Below are 19010 nucleotides of genomic sequence, written 5' to 3'. Positions count from 1 at the left end.
GGGTGGAGACTCAAGTTTACTGTTCAGAAGAAGGCAATGATAAACTGCTTCCATATTTTTACCAATAAAACTCTACGGATACACTACCAGAACGATGGCAGATGGAGGTGGGGTGTTCTGGGAGAGATGTGTTCATGGAGTCGCAATGGGTCAGAAACCACTTGACAGTATAAGATAAGACAAGACCCACTCTCAGTACAGTGCCTGTCATATAGTAGGCTCTTAACAAATTCCCCATTTATTATTATCAATATCATCCATAACACTTATCGAGCATTTACTGGGTGGAAAGTACTGCTCTGGGCACTTGGAGCATACAGAAGAAGCATAAGACATGGTCCCTGCCCTTGAAGAATTTCAGTGAAAAGGGAGAATCCTGAATTGCAAACATTCTGGGCAGAAAAGAATCAAATCACAAATATCAATAATGTGAAAATGAGTAAGCGATAAAGCAAATAATAAAGTGTGAGTGCCAAAGTGGCTGATGACCTAGAAGATGGCTTTTTCATCTTCTAGAAGCCCAGGTCTCTCTCTTCTGGTATTTAGGGAGCTTATGACCCGATCTGCTTATTTTGTATTTATCCAAGCTTTTAGCACCATGCTTTGGTACATAGTAAGCACACAATCAATAAAAAGACTATGATTACTGGCAATCATGCTTAGTATTAAAACAACAGTAACTTAGACTATTGGATTCCTCCAAATCTTGGTCAGTTTGAAGAGTCTAACATGGAGATATAATCAATCAATCAATCGTATTTATTGAGCACTTACTGTGTGCAGAGCACTGTACTAAGCGCTTGGGAAGTACAAGTTGTCAACATATAGAGACGGTCCCTACCCAACAGTGGGCTCACAGTCTAGAAGAGTTCAAATACAAGTTCAAATCAGAGAGATATTTTCTTCAAAATAAGAATGTCATGGATCTTGCAGAGAAGACAGTGGTGAAAAGATTCTAAAATTGAATTTGAGTCATTTAAAAAAAAATCCCAGTCCTTCTTGTGCAATTATTATAGCACAAGGAAATCGGTGCTGTCCACACTATAGGCAGAGAGAGTGAATGAAGAATTTGCCACCAGGATTCAATCAGTCATAGCTATTGAGCTCTTACTGTGGGCAGAGCACTGTACTAAGCACTTCTTTGCGTGAAGTGCTTGCAGTTTTCATATGACCAGCTATAATAATAATTGTCGTATGTGTTAAGCATTTACTCTGTGCCTAGCACTGTGGAAGATACAATACAATCAGATCAGACACAGTCCCTGACCAACATGGGACTCTCTCTAGACTGTAACCTCATTGTGGGCAGAGAATGTGTCTGCTATTTGAATAATAATTATTATTATTATGGTATTTGTTAAGCACTTACTATGTTCCAAGCACTATTCTAAGCGCTGGTGTCGATAGAAGGTAATCAGGTTGTCTCACGTAGGGCTCACAGTCTTAATCCCCATTTTCCAGATGAGGTAGCCATGGCCCAGAGAAGTGAAGTGACTTGCCCAAGGTCACATAGCAGACAAGTGGCAGAGCTGGGATTAGAACCCACGTCCTCTGACTCCCAAGTCCGGGCTCTTGCCACCAGGCCACAATACTTTTACTCTCCCAAGTGCTTAGTACAGTGCTCTGCACATAGTAAGCACTCAAAAAATACTATTGACTGACTGACTGGGGAAGAACAGGTATTGAGTCCCCATTTTATAGATGAGGAAACTGAGGCACAATAATGTTGAGCAACATGCCAAGATTGCTTGCTCTGGGGTCTTTCCACAAGATCAAGATTGCTTCTCAAGTCCATATTTGAGTGGAGGCTTTAAGGGAAACTGGAATAAGTACTCATTCATTCATTCATTCAATCGCATTTATTGAGCACATACTGTGTGCAGAGCACTGTACTAAGTGCTTGGGAAAGTACAAAGACAACAATAAACAGTGATACTCCCTTCCTACAACCAGTTTACAGTCTGGGACCTGGGGGCGGGGGAGACAGACATCAATACAAATAAATAAAATTGCAGATATGTACATAAGTTCTGTGGGGCTGGGAGGGGGAAAGAGCAAAGGGAGCAAGTCAGGGCAATGCAGAAGGGAGTGGGAGATGAGGAAAAGTGGAGCTTAGTCTGGGAAGGCCTCTTAGAGGAGATGGGCCTTCAGTAAGGCTGTGAAGCAGGGATGAGTGGTTTTTGGAATAGAGAAGGGAGTGCGTTCCAAGCCGGAGGCGGGATGTGAGCTAGGGGCTGGCGGTGAGAGAGGCAAGATAAAGGTACAATGAGAAGGTTAGCTCTAGAGAAGCACAGTGTCCAGGCTGGGTTGTAGGAGAGAAGTGAGGTGAGGTAGAAGGGGATAAGGTGATGGAGTGATTCAAAGCCAATGGTGAGGAGTTTTTGTTTCATCGATCCAGAGGTGGATGGGCAACCACTGGAGTATTTTGAGGAGGGGTGGGGGGTGACTTGTCCTGAATATTTTTGTAGAAAAATGATGTGGACAGCAGAGTGAAGTATGGACTGGAGTGGGGAGAGACAGGGGGCTGAGAGGTCAGCAAAGAGGTTGATGCAGTAATCCAGGCAGGGTAGGATGAGTGACTGTAGTTACTTGGTAGCAGTATGGATGGAGAGGAAAGGGTGGATTTTACTACAGATTTACTCAAGATTCCAAGTGATTAAGAAGGGAATTTTGGAGGGGAGAGGAAAGCAGAAATAGAAGGTCAGGATGAGGGAAGGGAGGCCACATGATTTGGTAATGGACTGAGGGTAATGGAGAGGTAGATTGGAACAAGGCCAAAATCCATGCAGGACTAGATGAAGATGCCACAGGGCAGTAAGGACCTAGGCTAAGAGCCAAATGATGGGTGATGGCACTTAAGAGGATGATATGAAGAATAAATCGTCCCCAGGTTCCAGATGACTAAGGAAGGACTCTTTAAGTGTATTAGAAGCGAGGAAGTTGCAGGTGTGTCTGGAGATCTTTGGAGCTCAAAGGAGGAGGAAGCCAATTAAAGAGGATGCTACCATAGCAAAGGGGTTATAATTATATCCTGCAACAATCTTTCTTCCCAAAAGAGAACAGAGACATTGAGATTCTAGGAATATTTTTCACTGGAAATCAGCATGTAGCCTTAAAGAGACTAATGGGTCCTAAAGACAAACCCTTGGACTTGCAGATTTCCTTTCAGTGGATCTGGCACAGTGAACTGGGAAAGGAAGGAAAGCTTTCAAGTACAAGGGGAAGTAACAATCAATACAATACAATCAGAGCAACACTGTGGCTGGAGGAGGATGTCACTCCTGGCAAGACATTTGCTATTGGGTCATTTGTGGAGCTGAACAGACCGCCAATTTCAGGATGCCCCAAGATCAGCCCAGCTCGGGTTCTAGGAGGGAAATCAGAACATGTCCAGTTATGGTTTTGAAAAAATGACTTCTTGCTCACTCCTATCTTGGATATTCCATAAACATGAGGAGGCAAGGGCAATAAAAAGGTGGAAAAGAACCAAGTAGGACTGTTTTAGAATTTGAGTCTGGCTTTGAGATTTTGGAATGAGCCCAAGTGAAAATGCTGCCTTGTTTTTTACAATCCTTCATACACACCAACAAACACAAACACTCACACATGCATACACAAACCTGGAAAATCCTCTGTGTCCTTCGCCAACTGCCTAACTGAGCAGCTGATAACGAAACTGAGACAAGCAGCCTTTTGACAGCCATGTCTTATTGCTGGAATCTAAAATGTGGTAAGAGGGGGAAAGAAAATGTCTTCTGTTTCCAGAAGCAACTGGCCCAGAGGGATCCCTTGAGAGGTTAAAGGGGTCAAGGTTAAACCTTTGTTCTCAGACACTAGGTGAAGAGCTTCTAGCTCTTGGGGAGAAGCAATCAAAAGAATCTCATTTAATTTCCCAGCCGCCAAAGTGTTTTCTGAAGGGCCTGGATCCCCCCCGCCATCCTGGCCCATTTGTTTTAGCTTCATTTCCTCCCACTTCTTCCAGCACTCAGGGAAGCAGTAGCGACTAAGGATCACGGCCTCTAGCGTGTGACGTCATTGACTCGGAGCCACAAGGAGCCTAGAGCTCTGCTCCTCCAGCCACAGTGTTGCTCTGATTGTATTTTTCATTCCTCCTGACTTGTATGCTATATTTCTTTGGCTGAAACCTGTCCTCCCCTGATTCTTAGATTGTGAATAAAATAAAGGAAATAAATAAATAAATAATGGTATTTTTAAGTGCTTACTATGTGCCAAGCACTGTTCTAAGCACTGGGGTAGATATAAGGTAGTCAGGTTGCCCCACGTGGGGCTCACAGTCTTAATTCCCATTTTACAGATGAGGTAACTGAGGCACAGAGAAGTTAAGTGACTTGCCCAAAGTCACACAGCTGACAAGCGGCAGAGCGGGGATTAGAACCCACGACTTCTGACTCTCAAGCCCACACTCTTTCCACTAAGCCATGTTGCTTCTCTGTTGCGAACCCCTTGAGAATCAGGGATCACATGTAACTACCTTATTTTCCTAGTACGTAGACTCTGAGCCCCACAGGGGACAGGGACTGTATCCAACCTGATTGTGTTGTATCTACCCCCGTGCTTAGCACAGAGCTTGACACAGGGCAAGCACTTAACAGATACCACAGTTAGTTAATCAGTCAAGTAACCAGAACAGTTCTGTGCACTCGGTAAGTACTTAAGACATATCATGACTATTATTACTTCTACAACTGCTACTACTATTTCTTCTACTACAAGTACTCTTACTCCTATTGCTACTACAACTACTACCACAGATCCCCGAGTGAACGGAACTAATCTGGCTTCAGTTTGCTTTCTGAGAAACGGGAGGGAAAGTGTCTGCTCCTTGCAAGGGACAGAGCTGGTTGGAGAAATGATATCTGGGCATTGCTGTCGCCCATGGATTGTCCAGCTTTTCCACCCTCTGTAGGACCTTAGTCACCACTCTGGTGGGCAGAGGTGGCCTGGGAGAAATTAATGAAGCTACTGGGGGTCCTGAGATGGATTTCAAAGAAATATCTCATTGATCATCTTGCCTACCTGGGATCCTCTCGGCGGGCACAGGAGAGCTCCAGAGTTCTGACTCTGCTGGGAAGAAGAAAACAGTGTGTTTTAGTGGATAGAGCATGGGCCCGGGTCCTATTCCTCATTCTGTCACGTCTGCTGTGTGACCTTATCTCCTATGGGTCTCAGTTACCTCATCTGTAAAATGGGGAGTTAGAGTGTGAGCCCCTTGTGGGACAGGGACTATGTCCAACCTGATTAGCATGTATCTGCCCCAGTCCTCAGAACTGTGCTTGTCACATAATAGGTGCTTAACATGTACTATAATTATTATTATTCAAACCCCACTCTGGCTACAGACTGGCTACGTAGTCAGAGTGTCTGGTTGACTTCTTTTTGCAGTGTTGATTTTCAACTATGCAATGTATGTGAATGTGGAGGTGTCTGCATGGATGTATGAGTACGAGTGACACTATTATCTTGTATCTTCCCCAGTGATTAGTATGGCGCTTGGCACATAGTAAGCACTTAACTTACCAGTTACCATTTATTATTATGTAAGTGTGTGGGGGGGTGACAGTATAAATAAGTGTGCTTGTGCGTGCAACCGTGTAATATGGCTCTCTGGGTGTCCCAGTATGCAGGTGAACTTGTTTACTACACCCTACTTAGTGCTCATGTACATATGTATATACATGAGCAATATATGTATTTAGTTCATTTATAGGTTCAATTTATTTTATTCTGGCCAATCTAGATGTACATCTTTTTTAGGTTTGTCTTCTCCAAGAGAGCAAAGGCTCCTTGTGGAAAGGGAGAGTTTCGATTCATTATTCTGTACTTCTCAGGTGCTTAGTACAGTGCATAGTACCAAGCAAGTACTTAAAAATGTTGCTGCTACTACTACTAGTACTTACTACTATTACTATTCTGGGCACTTAGTATTCACCCCACCCTCAGCCCCACAGCACTTAGGCACATACCATAGTTTGCTCGTGTATATAAATGTCTGTCCCTCCTTCCAGAATGTAAGTTATTCGTAGGCAGGGAACATGTCTACTACTAAGCCCCCCTTTTCCTCTGCTCCCCCTCCCCTCCCCATCACCCCAACTCACTCCTTTTGCTCTTTTCCCCTTACTCCCCCCACAGCACTTGTGTATCTATGTACATATTTATACTTCTATGCATTTATATTAATATGCATATATATATATGTATATATAATTCTCTTCATTTATGTTGATGCTATTGATGCCTGTTTACTTGTTTTAATGCCTGTCTCCCCATTTCTAGACTGTGAGCCCGTTGTGGTCAGGGATTGTCTCTTGCTGAACTGTACTTTCCAAGCGCTTAGTACAGTGCTCTGTGCACACAGTAAATGCTCAATACTAATGAATGCATGGGGAAATTGAGGTACAGAAAAGTGAATAAACTCATCCACGCACTGGAAGACCTGTACCACTGTCCTAACCCTCTTACTTCTTTCTTCCCTGGCAGTGGAGGGACACTTCTTCAACCTTCCCTGGTCTCTGTCTCTATCTCTTACTCGTCCCTCACCACTTCTGTCCCCTTTCTCTTTCTCCCACGATTTCTTTCCCTTCGTTCCTGCCCCCATCCATGTCTCTATGTCTTTCTCGGTCTCTGTCTGTTTTTCTCTGTCCCTCTGTCTCTTCCCCCATTTCTGCTTCAGACTTTGTCGCTAGATGTGTCTCCCTCTGTCCTATAGAGTCTCTATTTCTTTGCCTTGATTTCTGTCTCTCCCTGTGTCTCGGGGTCCTTCCTTCTCTCTCTCTCTCCCTCCCCATCGCCCAGAAAGAGCCGTTGTCGGGCAGGGATCGTCTCTGTTGCCGAATTGTACTTTCCAAGCGCTTAGTACGGTGCTCTGCACACAGTAAGCGTTCAATAAATACGATTAAATGAATGAATGAACGAAGTCTTTCTGCGTTGGACGTGTCCCTCCCCACCAGATGGTGTATAAATGTCCCCCCACCCACCTTTAGACTGTGAGCCCATTGTGGGCAGGGGTCGTCTCTGTTGCTGAACTGTCCTTTCCCAGCGCTTAATCCAGCGCTCTGCACACAGTCAGCACTCGATAAATACGATGGAATGGATGCATGCATGAATGAACGGATGGATGCGTGCATGAATGAATCCGATCTGGGGCTCAGCGAGGCCGAGCAGTGCCCGCTGGCAGGCTGCGGTGACGCCCGTTTGCAGGGAGAGCCCGTCGGGCCCGGGGTCTCCTCTCTCCCGCCCCCCAAAAGGGAGCGTCCTCACCTCCTACCGCCCTCCGATAGCCAGCCCCCAGGCCCAGCCCGGATGACCCAACTGCCCTGCCGGGGCTGGGTTCGAGATGTGCCCACCGGGAGGGCACCGGGGGCTCCCCACCCTCCACACGGTCCCCGGGCTGGGGCCGGGCAAGGGTTGGGGGGGAAGGGCATTGCCCGGGCTCAGCCTTGGCACCCCCAGAGGAAAAGCCCCGGGAGTGCCCGGGGGCTGCGGAGGAGGTCGGGAGGAACCTGCGGTCCGCCCGCGCCCGGGCCCAGGAGGTGCCCGCCCCGCCCCTCCCCACGCAGCGGCCGCCCGCTCTCCGTTGGGGGTCCGGGGGCACGGGCTGGGCATCCGGCGGCTGCGGGAGAGGGCTGACCCTCCCCCTGCCAGCTTGCCCGCCCCGGGGGGCGGAGACACGGGAGGGAGGCTCCGAGGGAGGAAGGGAGGGAGAGAGGGGGCAGCACGGTGCCCCCGCCCCCGCCCGCCCCCTTCCCCGGGGCTCGGCTCGCTCGGTGCCCGCGGCCGCTGGGCAGGGCAGGGCAGGGCAGAGCAGCCTCTCCCGGCCGCGCCGCCCCTCCCTCCTCCTGCCCAGCGCCCGCCGCGCTGCCACCATGGACCTCAAGTTCCTGCTGCTCCTCGGCCTCCTGTCGGGGCTGCGTGCCCGGTAAGTGCGGCCAGCTGCGGGGCTGACCCCCACGGGGGCGGAGGGACCCGGGGGCTCCGAGGGCACCGGCCCATGGAGGCACCGGCCCATGGAGGGCCCTGGCACGCGGGGGGCACCGGCCCATGGGGGGACCCTGGCATGCGGGGGGCACCGGCCCGCGGGGGGGCTCCGGCCCATGGGGGGCCCTGGCATGCGGGGGGCACCGGCGCATGGGGGGGGGCCCTGGCACGCAGGGGGCACGGGCCCGCGGGGGGCCCCGGGCCGCTCCCGCCTCGGCCCCTGCCGCTTTGGAAGGATAAAACGCAGATTCCCCTACTCCCCCTCTTCCCTCCCGCTCTCCCGGCCGGGATGCCCGGCTCCCGGCCTCGAGCGCCGACCAGGGGAGGGAGAGAAGCGGGAACACCGGGGGTCCCCGCCCCGGGTCCTGCCCGCCCTGCGCCCACCCCTCCAAAAGACCCTGGAAACTTTTCCCTGCTTGGTTCCGGAGCCCGCAGGACAGGCAGACAGTGCTTAAAATAGTGCGCAGCGCCTTGAACAGTGCTTGGCACATAGTAAGTGCTCAAATATCATTATTATTATTATTATTATTAATCATTAGACATTCCCTCCCCCCGCCCCCTTTCTCGCCCCTATCTCTCCTCCTCCCACCTTCCACCCTTCTCTCTCTCAGGATGGACTTTCGGAACCCCTCCCCCCGGGCCCAGGGACCCAGGAAACTAGAGTGGTGCCCCCCCCCCCCCCCATCAAGTCTTTCTCTTCTTCTCCCTTCCCTTCCCACCTTCATAATACTAATGAGGGTATTTGTTAAGCGCTTGCTACGTGCCAAGTACTGTTCTAAGCGCTGGGGTAGATTCAAGGTAATCCGCTTGTCCTACGTGGGGCTCACAATCCCCATTTTCCAGATGAGGGAACCGAAGCCCAGAGAAGTGAAGTGACTTGCCCAAGTCACACAGAGGACAAGGGTCGGAGTGGGATTAGAACCCAGGACCTCTGACTCCCAAGCCCGGGCTCTTACCACTAAGCCACGCTGCTTCTCTCCTTCTTCCCTCTACTTCCTCCTTCTCCTTCCCCTCCCTTCCTCTCTCCCCGTCTCCCCCACTTCGCCAAACCAGCAGCTTCTCCTCCTCTTCCTCCTCCTTCTCCTCCTCCTCCCTGAGACCCAGGATACTTCTGAAGGGGCACAGAGCAGCTTTCACGCTGGGCAGTGTCAGGGGCAAGGGCAAGGAAGGGTTGGAGGGGGGAAATCAACTCCTGCATGGGGGGGCCTTGGGGACACGAGTGGGTAGGGGGGTCGTGGAGGGGGCGGGGGAACCGAGCAAGCTCTAGGGCAAATCAGGAGAGCCCCCCTTCTCCCGGGAGGGGTTGAATTCAGTCCCCCAGGTCCCACTCCCCAGTATCCACACAGTTATCCCAGGAGTTTGTATAACCCCCTCTATGCGCACACACATACACACCTCCCGCCCCCTCGCCCCACCTAAGCCTTGGCCCTGGTGATGGGCAAACCTGCCATTATCCCAAAGCTACCCAGCCCCGAACCTGGAGTCCATCTGGGGGCGGCCCCATGGCATAAAACACCTTCCTGAAACTTGCAAAAAACTTTCCGGGATGGGCTCTGCGGTTGATGCTGGCTGTTGCTGCCGGCCGGAGCATCAACCTCCCCAGACAGTGTGTGCTTGTGAGCCTGTGTACTTTTGTGCAAGCTTGTGTGCACCTGCCTGTGGATGTGCTTATTTGTTTGACCACTTCATTGTCTCCATGACTGTCGCTGATGCGGTTCTGTGTGTCTGTGTGGGGCCTATGTGCACATGTGTGGATGTCTGAGCCTTTGACTACATGCGTGTGTGTGTGTGTGTGTGTGTGTGTGTGTGTGTGTGACTGACTGGGTCTGTGTGCTGTCTGACTAGCTGTGGGTCTGTGAGTGTATCCAAAGATGGGGGATGTCTGGTTCTATGCCCCCACTGACTAGTTGTGGGTCTGTGGGTGTACCCAAAGCTTGGGGGTGTCGTGGTCTACGTGTTGTCTGACAAGCTATGGGTCTGTAGGTGTTTCCCAGGATGGGGGGTGTCAGGGTGCATTGGTGGTTTTGTGTGTGCTGTCTGCATGTCTCTGTGTCTGTGAGTGTGTGGGAGTTTCTGTGTGTGGTGTGTGAGAGTTTGCTGTATATTTTGTGCTTGCGGAAGCAAGCGCTATTCATGTGTGGTGGCTGCGTACGTGTAATGTATCCTAGGGTGGTGTCTTCATGTTTATGGAGGTTAGTGTGTGAGGTGTTCGAGAGAGATGGCTGTGTGTGTACTGTCGTATGCGCACCTGGTGCTTTCTTGTGTGGCTTCGATGTGCACATTTTAGTGGGGGGACATGTGAATAGGGGTTTTTGCATTTAGTTTGTGATGTATTCCTGGGGGGAGGTGTCAGTGTACATGTGGTGATGTGTACATGTGTGCCTGTGTCATGGTGTGATGTCTGTGAATATATTTGAGTTTATGTGCTGGGGGGAATGGTGTAGATAGCATTTTTGGGCAGAGCCACTCAGAGAGGGAGGAAGAAACAGGCACACCAACCTGTCTACATTGTTGCTGGCTGTGCTTCCACTGAAGGTCCCCCAGTGAAGCCCCTCTCCCCACTGCCTGTTAGGGTTCAGAGAATGACAGCTTTAGGTTTGGTCCTGGCCAGCCTTCACCACCTCCCCATCACAACACCACCGTTTGGAGACGTAATTCAAAAATGCAATTGTAGAAAAAGAGAAAATCATCCCTTTCCCCTTCTTTCCTCTGTGTTCAGATGGAGAAGGTTCAGGGGTTTAGCATCTGCTTGAATTCTGCCAACCAAAGGCAAAGTGGAAAGGGAGGTGTTCTCTGTTCTAAGAGGAAGTGGACAAAATAAGTCACTTGTGAAGCAGACGTGACCAGTTTGGGGTAATTTTCCCTCTGGTCTGAAAGCTCTTTGCTTGCTGCTGTGCTGAACAGATGATGGGGTCACTGACACCACCAAGCAAAGCTGAGGTTGGGATGTTTTCAAGAGGAGTCTGGGGCTGGTGGATACTGAAGGAAAAACCTGATTTCCATCCCTTTCTTATATTATCACCCTCCTCTTCAGCCATATGCTCATAGCCCTGGGAATCCCCTTTCTGATGTGGGATTCCTCCAAAAATGTTCCTTGGAACATTGTTCCCTCTCTGGAGCAAACCTCAGAATCCCAACAGGATGAGAAACTTCTCTCAAATAAGGAAGCATCAATGTTACATGGGTAGGGCTCTTTCCTACTTCTAAAGAAGTGTGTTCTGGGAGCCAGGAGACTTGGGCTGTGCTCTCAGATCTGCCACTGGCCTGCTGAGCAGTTTTGAAAAAGACCCTTAACTTCTCTGGGCCTCAGTTTCTCCCTAGGTGGAATGGAGAGCCAAACCTGCCTCTCCTATGTTACCTGGGTATTTTGAGTATAAGATAATTAATAATAAGGTCAAGCAAGCTGAAAGAACTCAAGACATAGCTGCCCCATTTATCCAAAGAAGGTGTGACCATGGGTGGGTCTATGCCCCCACACACAGGGGCATACAATTAAGTGGAGTTATCTGAAGAGAAAAAAATGAGCTCTGAGTGGGACTTGTTGAGAGCATTGTATTCTGCAGGAAGTTCTCAGTGTGCTAAGTGGCAATCCTCTCAACAATACCTCCTTGGGGTTTTTTTGTTTGTTTGTTTTGTTTTTTGTTTTCCCCCTGGGGAATAAAAACCTCATTCCCCCGGGACACTTGTAGGCCTTTAGACAGACTTACCTTGCCTGGGCAATAGCCTGTTGCTCATAGGACTTCTCTCCTATGGTTCCTGAAGCCTCCAGCTCACAATAAGGATGCTTTGGTCTTTAGGATGGCACATAGCGTGGCACTGGATCAGGGGCCGGGACGGGCACTGAAATGGGATCTGAGGCAGGTCCTCACTGCTGTATGTGCTACTGGGTGATGGAGCTGTCGAGAAACACAGATCAGGTTGGCAGCTTTCTCCCACTCCAAGTGTCTGTAAACTCATAAAGGTCAGAGAACATGTCTACCAACACTGTTATACTGCACTCTCCCAAGAGCTTAGCATAGTATTCTGCACACAGTAAGTGCTCAGTAAATACGATTGATCGATTCCTCCTCCTGATTTCATCACCTCCCACATCCCCTCCCTCAATCTGGGATCTCCTCAGGGTCAGCAGGTGAGATTGGGAAGCATTCATTCAATCATATATTGAGCACTTACTGGGTGCAGAGCACTGTACTAAGCACTTGGGAGAGTACAATACCACAATAAACAGTCACATTCCCTTCCCACAACGAGTTTACAGTCTAGAGTCTACAGTGTAGAAGTCTACAGCTTAGAGTCTAGACGCATGGGAAAGGCAAATGTCAGGATGGGAGTGAGAGGCAAAGAGGGGGAAAAACTGGGGCAAAAACCGAGGACTCTGGGAGATGGAAGAGGGAGAAGCCAGAAGGGGGAGAGTATAATCCTTGTGGTGCAGACAGGAGAACAGGAGGAAGATCCAGGCGGCAGGAAGTATCCAGGATAGTTGGACACAGGGAGAAGAGGAAATGCTAAGTTGGCCGGGACCATCCCCAGCTTTGCTAGGAGGAGGGAACTCGGGGAGAAATGGAAAGGGAAGAAGGAGAAAAGGAAGCCAGAACTGTTGAGGAGAGGAGGTATCAGCGGTGCGGGGAATGGGAGGAAACAGAATGATTAGGGAGAAAGGGTAAGAGAGGGAAGACATGGAGGGAGAGGGAGGAAGGGTAGTATTTATTGAGCGCTTACTGTGTGCACAGCACTGGACTAAGTGCTTGGGAAAGTACAGTACAACAGAGGTGGTAGACACATTCCCTGACCACAAGAAGTTTACACTCCAGAGGGGAGACAGACATTAATATAAATCATGGATAGGTACATAAGTGCTGTGGAGCTGACAATGGGGTGAATATCAAATGTCCAAAGGGCACAGATCCAAGTGCATGGGCAACACCTAAGGGAGAGGGAGTGGGAAAATGGAGGGCTCAGTCAAAGAAAGTCTCTTACAGAAGATGTGACCTTAATAGGCTTTGAAGTTGGGGAGAGTGGGAGGGTGTGATAGAGAATGGGGCAGAGTGGGGAAGTGTTCTGGGAACCTTATTTGCCCCCAGTTATCTTGCTGGTTTTTCATCTACTGGAACACACTTGCATTTGAAAAAGGTTCAATAAACAGTTCGGATTTGTAATGACAGCTCTGTTTATCAACCTCTGCTTGCCACCTGGGAGCAGTGCAGGAAAGGAGACTCCTTTTGAAAGGTGAAAGCCTCACTTTTATTAGCAGGGCTAGGGGAAAGCTGGTCTGTGCTCTTAGGAGAAGATTCCCAAAGGAGAGCCGAGGAAGGAGGAACTTAAGGGGAAGAGTATTAGGCCAGCTGACCTGAGAGTCAGGTTATTAATGTGCTGTGTGACCTTGGGTGTGTCGCTTGAACTCTCCATGCCTCCGTTTCCTCTTTTGTAAAATGGGGGTAAGAATAATCCCTGTCTCTCTCAACTTCACAGGGAAGCTGCATCAATAAAACAAGTTAATTTAATCTTTAAAAATCGTATCCTCAAAGCTAGATTCATAGACAGTGCTAGATTCATTCCTCAGCTCTTCTTTCTCATTCAACCTGCATATTCAGTCCATCACCAAATCCTTTCAGTTCCACCTTTTTCCTCTCCATTTAAACTGCTGTCATGCTGGTCCATGCACTTATTTTCCACCTTGATTACTGCATCAGCCTCCTCTCTGACCTCCCTGCTTCCTGTCTCTGCTCACACTAGCCCACACTTCATTCTGCTGCCCAGATCATTTTTCTGAAAAAAAAAAAAAAAAAAAAACAACATTTGACCCATGTCTTCTCACTCCTCAAAAACCTCCGGTGGTTGCCCATCCACCTCCGCATCGAACAGAAACTCGTACTTGCCATCAACTTTAATGCACTCAATCATTAAATCATTGTTGATTTCCTACCCCAAACCAACCTGATCACTTGGCTCCTCTAACGCCGACCTATTCACTGTTACTTGATCTCGTATGTCTCTCCACTGACCCCCTGCCCAAGTCATCCCCCTGGCCTGGATCTCCCTCCCCTTTCATGCATTCATTCAATCGTATTTATTGAGCGCTTACTGTGTGCAAAGCACTATACTAAGCACTTGGGAAGTACAAGTTGGCAACACATAGAGACGGGGCCTACCCAACAGTGGGCTCACAGTCTAGAAGGGGGAGACAGAGAACAAAACAAAACATATTAACAAAATAAAATAATTAGAATAAATATGTACAAATAAAATGAATAGAGTAATAAATATGTACATACATATATACAGGTGCCATGGGGAGGGGAAGGAGGTAAGGCGGGGGGGATAGGGAGCGGGAGGAGGGGGGGAGGAAGGAGGGCGCTCAGTCTGGGAAGGCCTCCTGGAGGAGGTGAGCTCTCAGTAGGGCCTTGAAGGGAGGAAGAGAGCTAGCTTGGCGGATGTGCTGAGGGAGGGCATTCCAGGCCAGGGGGATGACGTGGGCTGGGGGTCGGCGCCGGGACAGGCAAGAACGAGGCATGGCAAGGAGATTAGCAGCAGAGGAGTGGAGGGTGAGGGCTGGGCTGTAGAAGGAGAGAAGGGAGGTGAGGTAGGAGGGGGTGAGGTGATGGAGAACCTTGAAGCCGAGGGTGAGGAGTTTTTGCCTGATGCGTAGGTTGATTGGTAGCCACTGGATATTTTTGAGGAGGGGAGTAAAATGCTCAGAGCGTTTCTGGACAAAGACAATCCGGGCAGCAGCGTGAAGTATGGATTGAAGTGGGGAGAGACAGGAGAATGGGAGGAGGCTGATACAGTAATCCAGATGGGATAGGATGAGAGCTTGAATGAGCAGGGTAGCGGTTTGGATGGAGAGGAAAGGGCGGATCTTGGCAATGTTGCCAAGAATGTTTCATATTCTGTAGACCACCAGTCTCCCCATTTTCAAACCCTTACTACAATATCATCACCTCCAAGAGGCCTTCCCTGACTAACCCCTTATTTCCCCACTCTATTCACCCTCCCTTCTGTGTTGCTTATGCACTTGGGTTCTCAGAGCCCATTGTTGGGCAGGGACTGTCTCTATGTGTTGCTGATTTGTACTTCCCAAGCGCTTAGTACAGTGTTCTGCACACAGTAAGCGCTCAATAAATCCGATTGAATGAATGAATGGATGTTTTTGGATTTTGCAATCATTCATTCATTCTCAGGACAACTGCATTTTCCAATCATTCCCATGCTGAGCCTATACCCTGTGTCTGACTCAATGAAATATCCCAGAATAAAGGGACTAAAGGCCCCATCTCAGAAAGTAAATGGATTGCCCCCATTTTACGTCCGCATGTTGCTACATTGGTAAGACTGCTTTGCTGAGGAAATAAGAATTTCCTGCTAAACACCAAGCAGCTGGCACTCTCCATGTGCACAAACAAGAATGATAATATTGACTCATTTAAGTGTGTTTGTAAAGCCTATTAGCATTTGTAATATTGAGAGATTCCCCAGATCTACTTACCTTAAAAAGCAAAAATCCTGCTAGAATGTGAACTCCTTGAGGCAGGGAACGTGTCTACCAAGTCTGTTATGTTGTATTCTCCCACGTGCTTCATTTGGTGTTCTGCATACAGAAAGAACTCAATAAATATCATTGATCGATTGACTGATTGAAATGAACAGTTGTCATGTTTCGAAAACTGAAAAAACTGCCATTTGTCCAGTATGCACTGGGTGCTTAGTACAGTGATCTGCACACAGTCAGAGCTCAATAAATACGATTGAATGAATGAATGCCTAGAATAGTAGTAATAATAGTCACAATATTTAGTCAGTACTTACTGTGTGCGGAACACTGAACTATCCCTTAGGAAGGAATATGCTGGGGGGGAATTAAAGATACCCTGGCCTTCAAGGGGATCATAATCTAAGATGTTCATTCCCATCTGGAACCAAGACAGATAAGTATGGAAATGGAGAAAGACAGACAAGGAAATAATAATAATAATGATAATAACAGTGATAATCGTAATAATGAGAATAATAGTAATAATAACACGTATTAAGTGCCATGCTCTGGTCTAAATGCTGGGGTGGATACAAGATAATCAAGTTGTATAGAGTCCCTGTCTTTAACAGGGCTCACATTCTAATTAGCGGGGAGTAAGATTTAATCCCTATTTCACAGATGAGGAAACTGAGGCTCTGGGAAGTTAAGTGACTTATCCCAGGTTACACAGCAGGCAAGAAGTGGAACTGGGATTAGAACTCAGATCTTCTGACTCCCAGGCCCGTGCTCTTTTCACAACAGGCCACACTGCTTCTCAAGGCAGGGGAAACCCTCATGATCTTCTCCCGCTGGAAAAGACCCCCATCCCAAACCCCTCCTGGGACATTTCAAATCCTCCCCGGGGCCACGCGCCTCAGAGATCGTGAGCAAACCTGCTTGCCACAGTGATGGCAGAGCAGGCAGAGGGAAGACCGGAACAAGATTCCGGAATTGTGTATGCCCTGGGCTATGTACCAAACCTCCCACGTCTCTCACAATTCAGGCAATTCACGCTGTCGGCAACCCATGTCCTCGTCGACTGGGACCCGGTAGTTATGATGATGTTGCTGATGTTCCCGTTAATCTTTTTCAGCTGGAGAGAGGCAGGTTCCTCATTCTAACGTCTGCAGCGGTTCTATAGCAGGGGCAGGGAGTGGGCTCTGCGGGAGACATTCATTTATTATTGGACTAAAGTGATCAACATATATTAAAAGATTTGAATTTTTAACATTTTCACTAGTCTGCTGTGCCAGAGCTGAATCAGTTTGTGAGGAGGAACTATGAATTTCTGCCAAGAGGAACACTCACCTACCCTAAAGCGCTATTACAAATCTGCTGTTAGGAGAGGGATTGGAAAAACCAGCTTTCTAGAGGTATCAGCTTTATCTGCATAAACCTTCAGATTTCAGTTCCACTGAGAACTAATGGAGTGAGACTGTTTACACAATTATTTTCAATTGGCAGAGGCTGCACTGACTATTCTTAGCTTCGGCAATAAATGTAGCTTTAGAGAATTCCACTCTCAGATTCTCAGCCTGAATGCCCAGTCTGACCAAATACTGAAGTCAGGGACGCCAATACCGTTCACACGCCACTCTGTTTGTCTTACAGCTCCAGGAAGGTGGAGGACGAGGATTACGAAGACTTGTCCTTCAACCAAAAGTGGGTCCTGGCTCCTAAAACCCAGGACACAGATGTGACTCTCATCCTGAACAAGTTGCTAAGAGAATATGACAAAAAGCTCCGGCCAGACATTGGAAGTGAGTGTTTTTATTCCATATTTTGAGCAGGGGCGTATGTCAGGATGGGGTGAAAATAAACCCGCAATAAAAGCACACAATCGTAGTTTCTTCTGCAGGGAAGAGCAAGTTGAATGGGAGCCTTCTTCAGCCCAGACAGTTGCCTCATGCCTTTCTTCTATGGCTTAGGAAAGAGGACATGGGGTCTCAGGGTGTCTTCCAAGAAACGGTGACTCTAGGCTTCTTCTTTCTCATGTCCAACTCCCCCTGCACATTGGAAACTGCCCACTTTCAATCTAACCCTCCACATGGTTTATCCAGGGGGACTGTCTTAGCCAGTGACACAGCTTGATGAGAATCTCAGGCTCAGTCCATTGCCCACTAAACCCACTGTTATGGCTGAATCCACAAACCCCACTCCATGGCCAGGTTTGGAAGAGCTGAGTTTCAAAGATGAGGTTGTTTCTCCAGGCCCAGTCTTTTCTTCTCAGGGGAACTGTGCTGCTTTCATTCCAGAATTCTAGAACCTCATGGGAAGAGCACAAGATTGGGAGTCAGGAGACCTGGGTTCTAATCGCAGGTCTTCAAGTGCTGTGTGACCATGGGCTGTGTGAGTCACTTACCTTCACTGTGGCTCAGTTTCCTCCTCTGAAAAACTGGGGGTTCAATACCTGTTTACCCTACCACTTAGACTGTGAATTCCAAGTGGCACAGGGACTGTGTTTGACCTGCTTGTTTTGTATCTGCCCCAGTACTTAGCACACCGTTGGGCACGTAGAAAAGTACTTAAATTCCACAATTATTAAGCGTACCAGTACGTTGCCACCGAATTTCCTGAGCTGACTCTGGTTTCAGAAATGGGATGTTACATTTACATGGATAATAATGCCTGTGTGGGAGAAATTGAGTGTGTGTGGAGTAACTAGGGGCAAGGCCCCATTTGGAGCAGGTCAGAAAGACAGAATCTGCTGGGAGGAATCATCCTGGATGAGAGAAAGAACTTTCTGGTCAAAGAGGAGCAAGTCTCAGAGTCAGAATAGCTTCAGAGGTGTGGGGTGTCCTACTCTAGAAACAACTTCATCCTTTCTAGAATGCCTCTAGTGGGAAGAGCATGGACCTGGAAGGCAGAGGACCTGGGTTCTAATACTGGCTCTGCCAGTTGCCTGCTGTGTGACCTTGGGTAAGTCACTTAACTCCTCTGGGCTTCAGTTTCCTCACTGGTAAAATGGTGATTCAATACCTGTTCTCCCTTCTTCTTAGACTGTGAGCCCCACGTGGATATCTACCCCAGAGCTTAGAACGGAGATCGAAACATATTAAGAGCCAGACAAATATAACAATGATAATAGTAACAACAATAATAATAACAAAAATAACAATGATGTTTCTGGGTAGTGCTGTCTCAGGTAAAATTATCTGGTCTGGTCAGGTCCACAGCAGCAAAGAGAAATGGAAAATTGAGGCAAATTTTCTGGGGATTGAAGCCAAGGAGCGTACTTTTGCTTTGTTTATCTGTCTATATTGGGAGAAGCCACTTCTGGCCTGCATTTGCTATATAATTGTACCAATTCCCCATTTCACTTTCACTTTGCTAGCAGAGACCTGGCCTGAGATGAAGATGCTGCTCTCTTGAAATGCTACTGTAGACTGGGAAAATTAGGATGCAAAGGTAGGCCCCAGTGTAATATGTAAGCTGGCTTTTCTGCACAGTAAGCACTCTCCCCCTCTGGAGAGTACACACATCATCATCTAATGGAAGGAGAATG

At 48.4% G+C, this 19010-nt stretch overlaps 1 protein-coding gene across 3 annotated transcripts in view; it reads left to right on the top strand.

Annotated features, from left to right (window-relative positions):
- Positions 1-7883: 7883 nt before the first annotated feature.
- GABRG3 (gamma-aminobutyric acid type A receptor subunit gamma3) overlaps positions 7884-19010 on the top strand; it is a 423309-nt gene continuing 412182 nt past the window's right edge. For all 3 annotated transcript variants that reach the window (XM_038760361.1, XM_038760363.1, XM_038760362.1), the window contains exons 1-2: positions 7884-7936; positions 17117-17265. In XM_038760361.1, the coding sequence (XP_038616289.1) occupies positions 7884-7936; positions 17117-17265 (202 nt within the window). The remainder of the gene's footprint in view (positions 7937-17116; positions 17266-19010) is intronic.

The sequence above is a fragment of the Tachyglossus aculeatus genome, chromosome 18, assembly GCF_015852505.1.
Source record: "Tachyglossus aculeatus isolate mTacAcu1 chromosome 18, mTacAcu1.pri, whole genome shotgun sequence".
Lineage (NCBI taxonomy): Eukaryota > Metazoa > Chordata > Mammalia > Monotremata > Tachyglossidae > Tachyglossus > Tachyglossus aculeatus.
The sequence above is the reverse complement of the archived record's forward strand: the minus strand, read 5'-3'. Positions and strand labels throughout refer to the sequence as shown.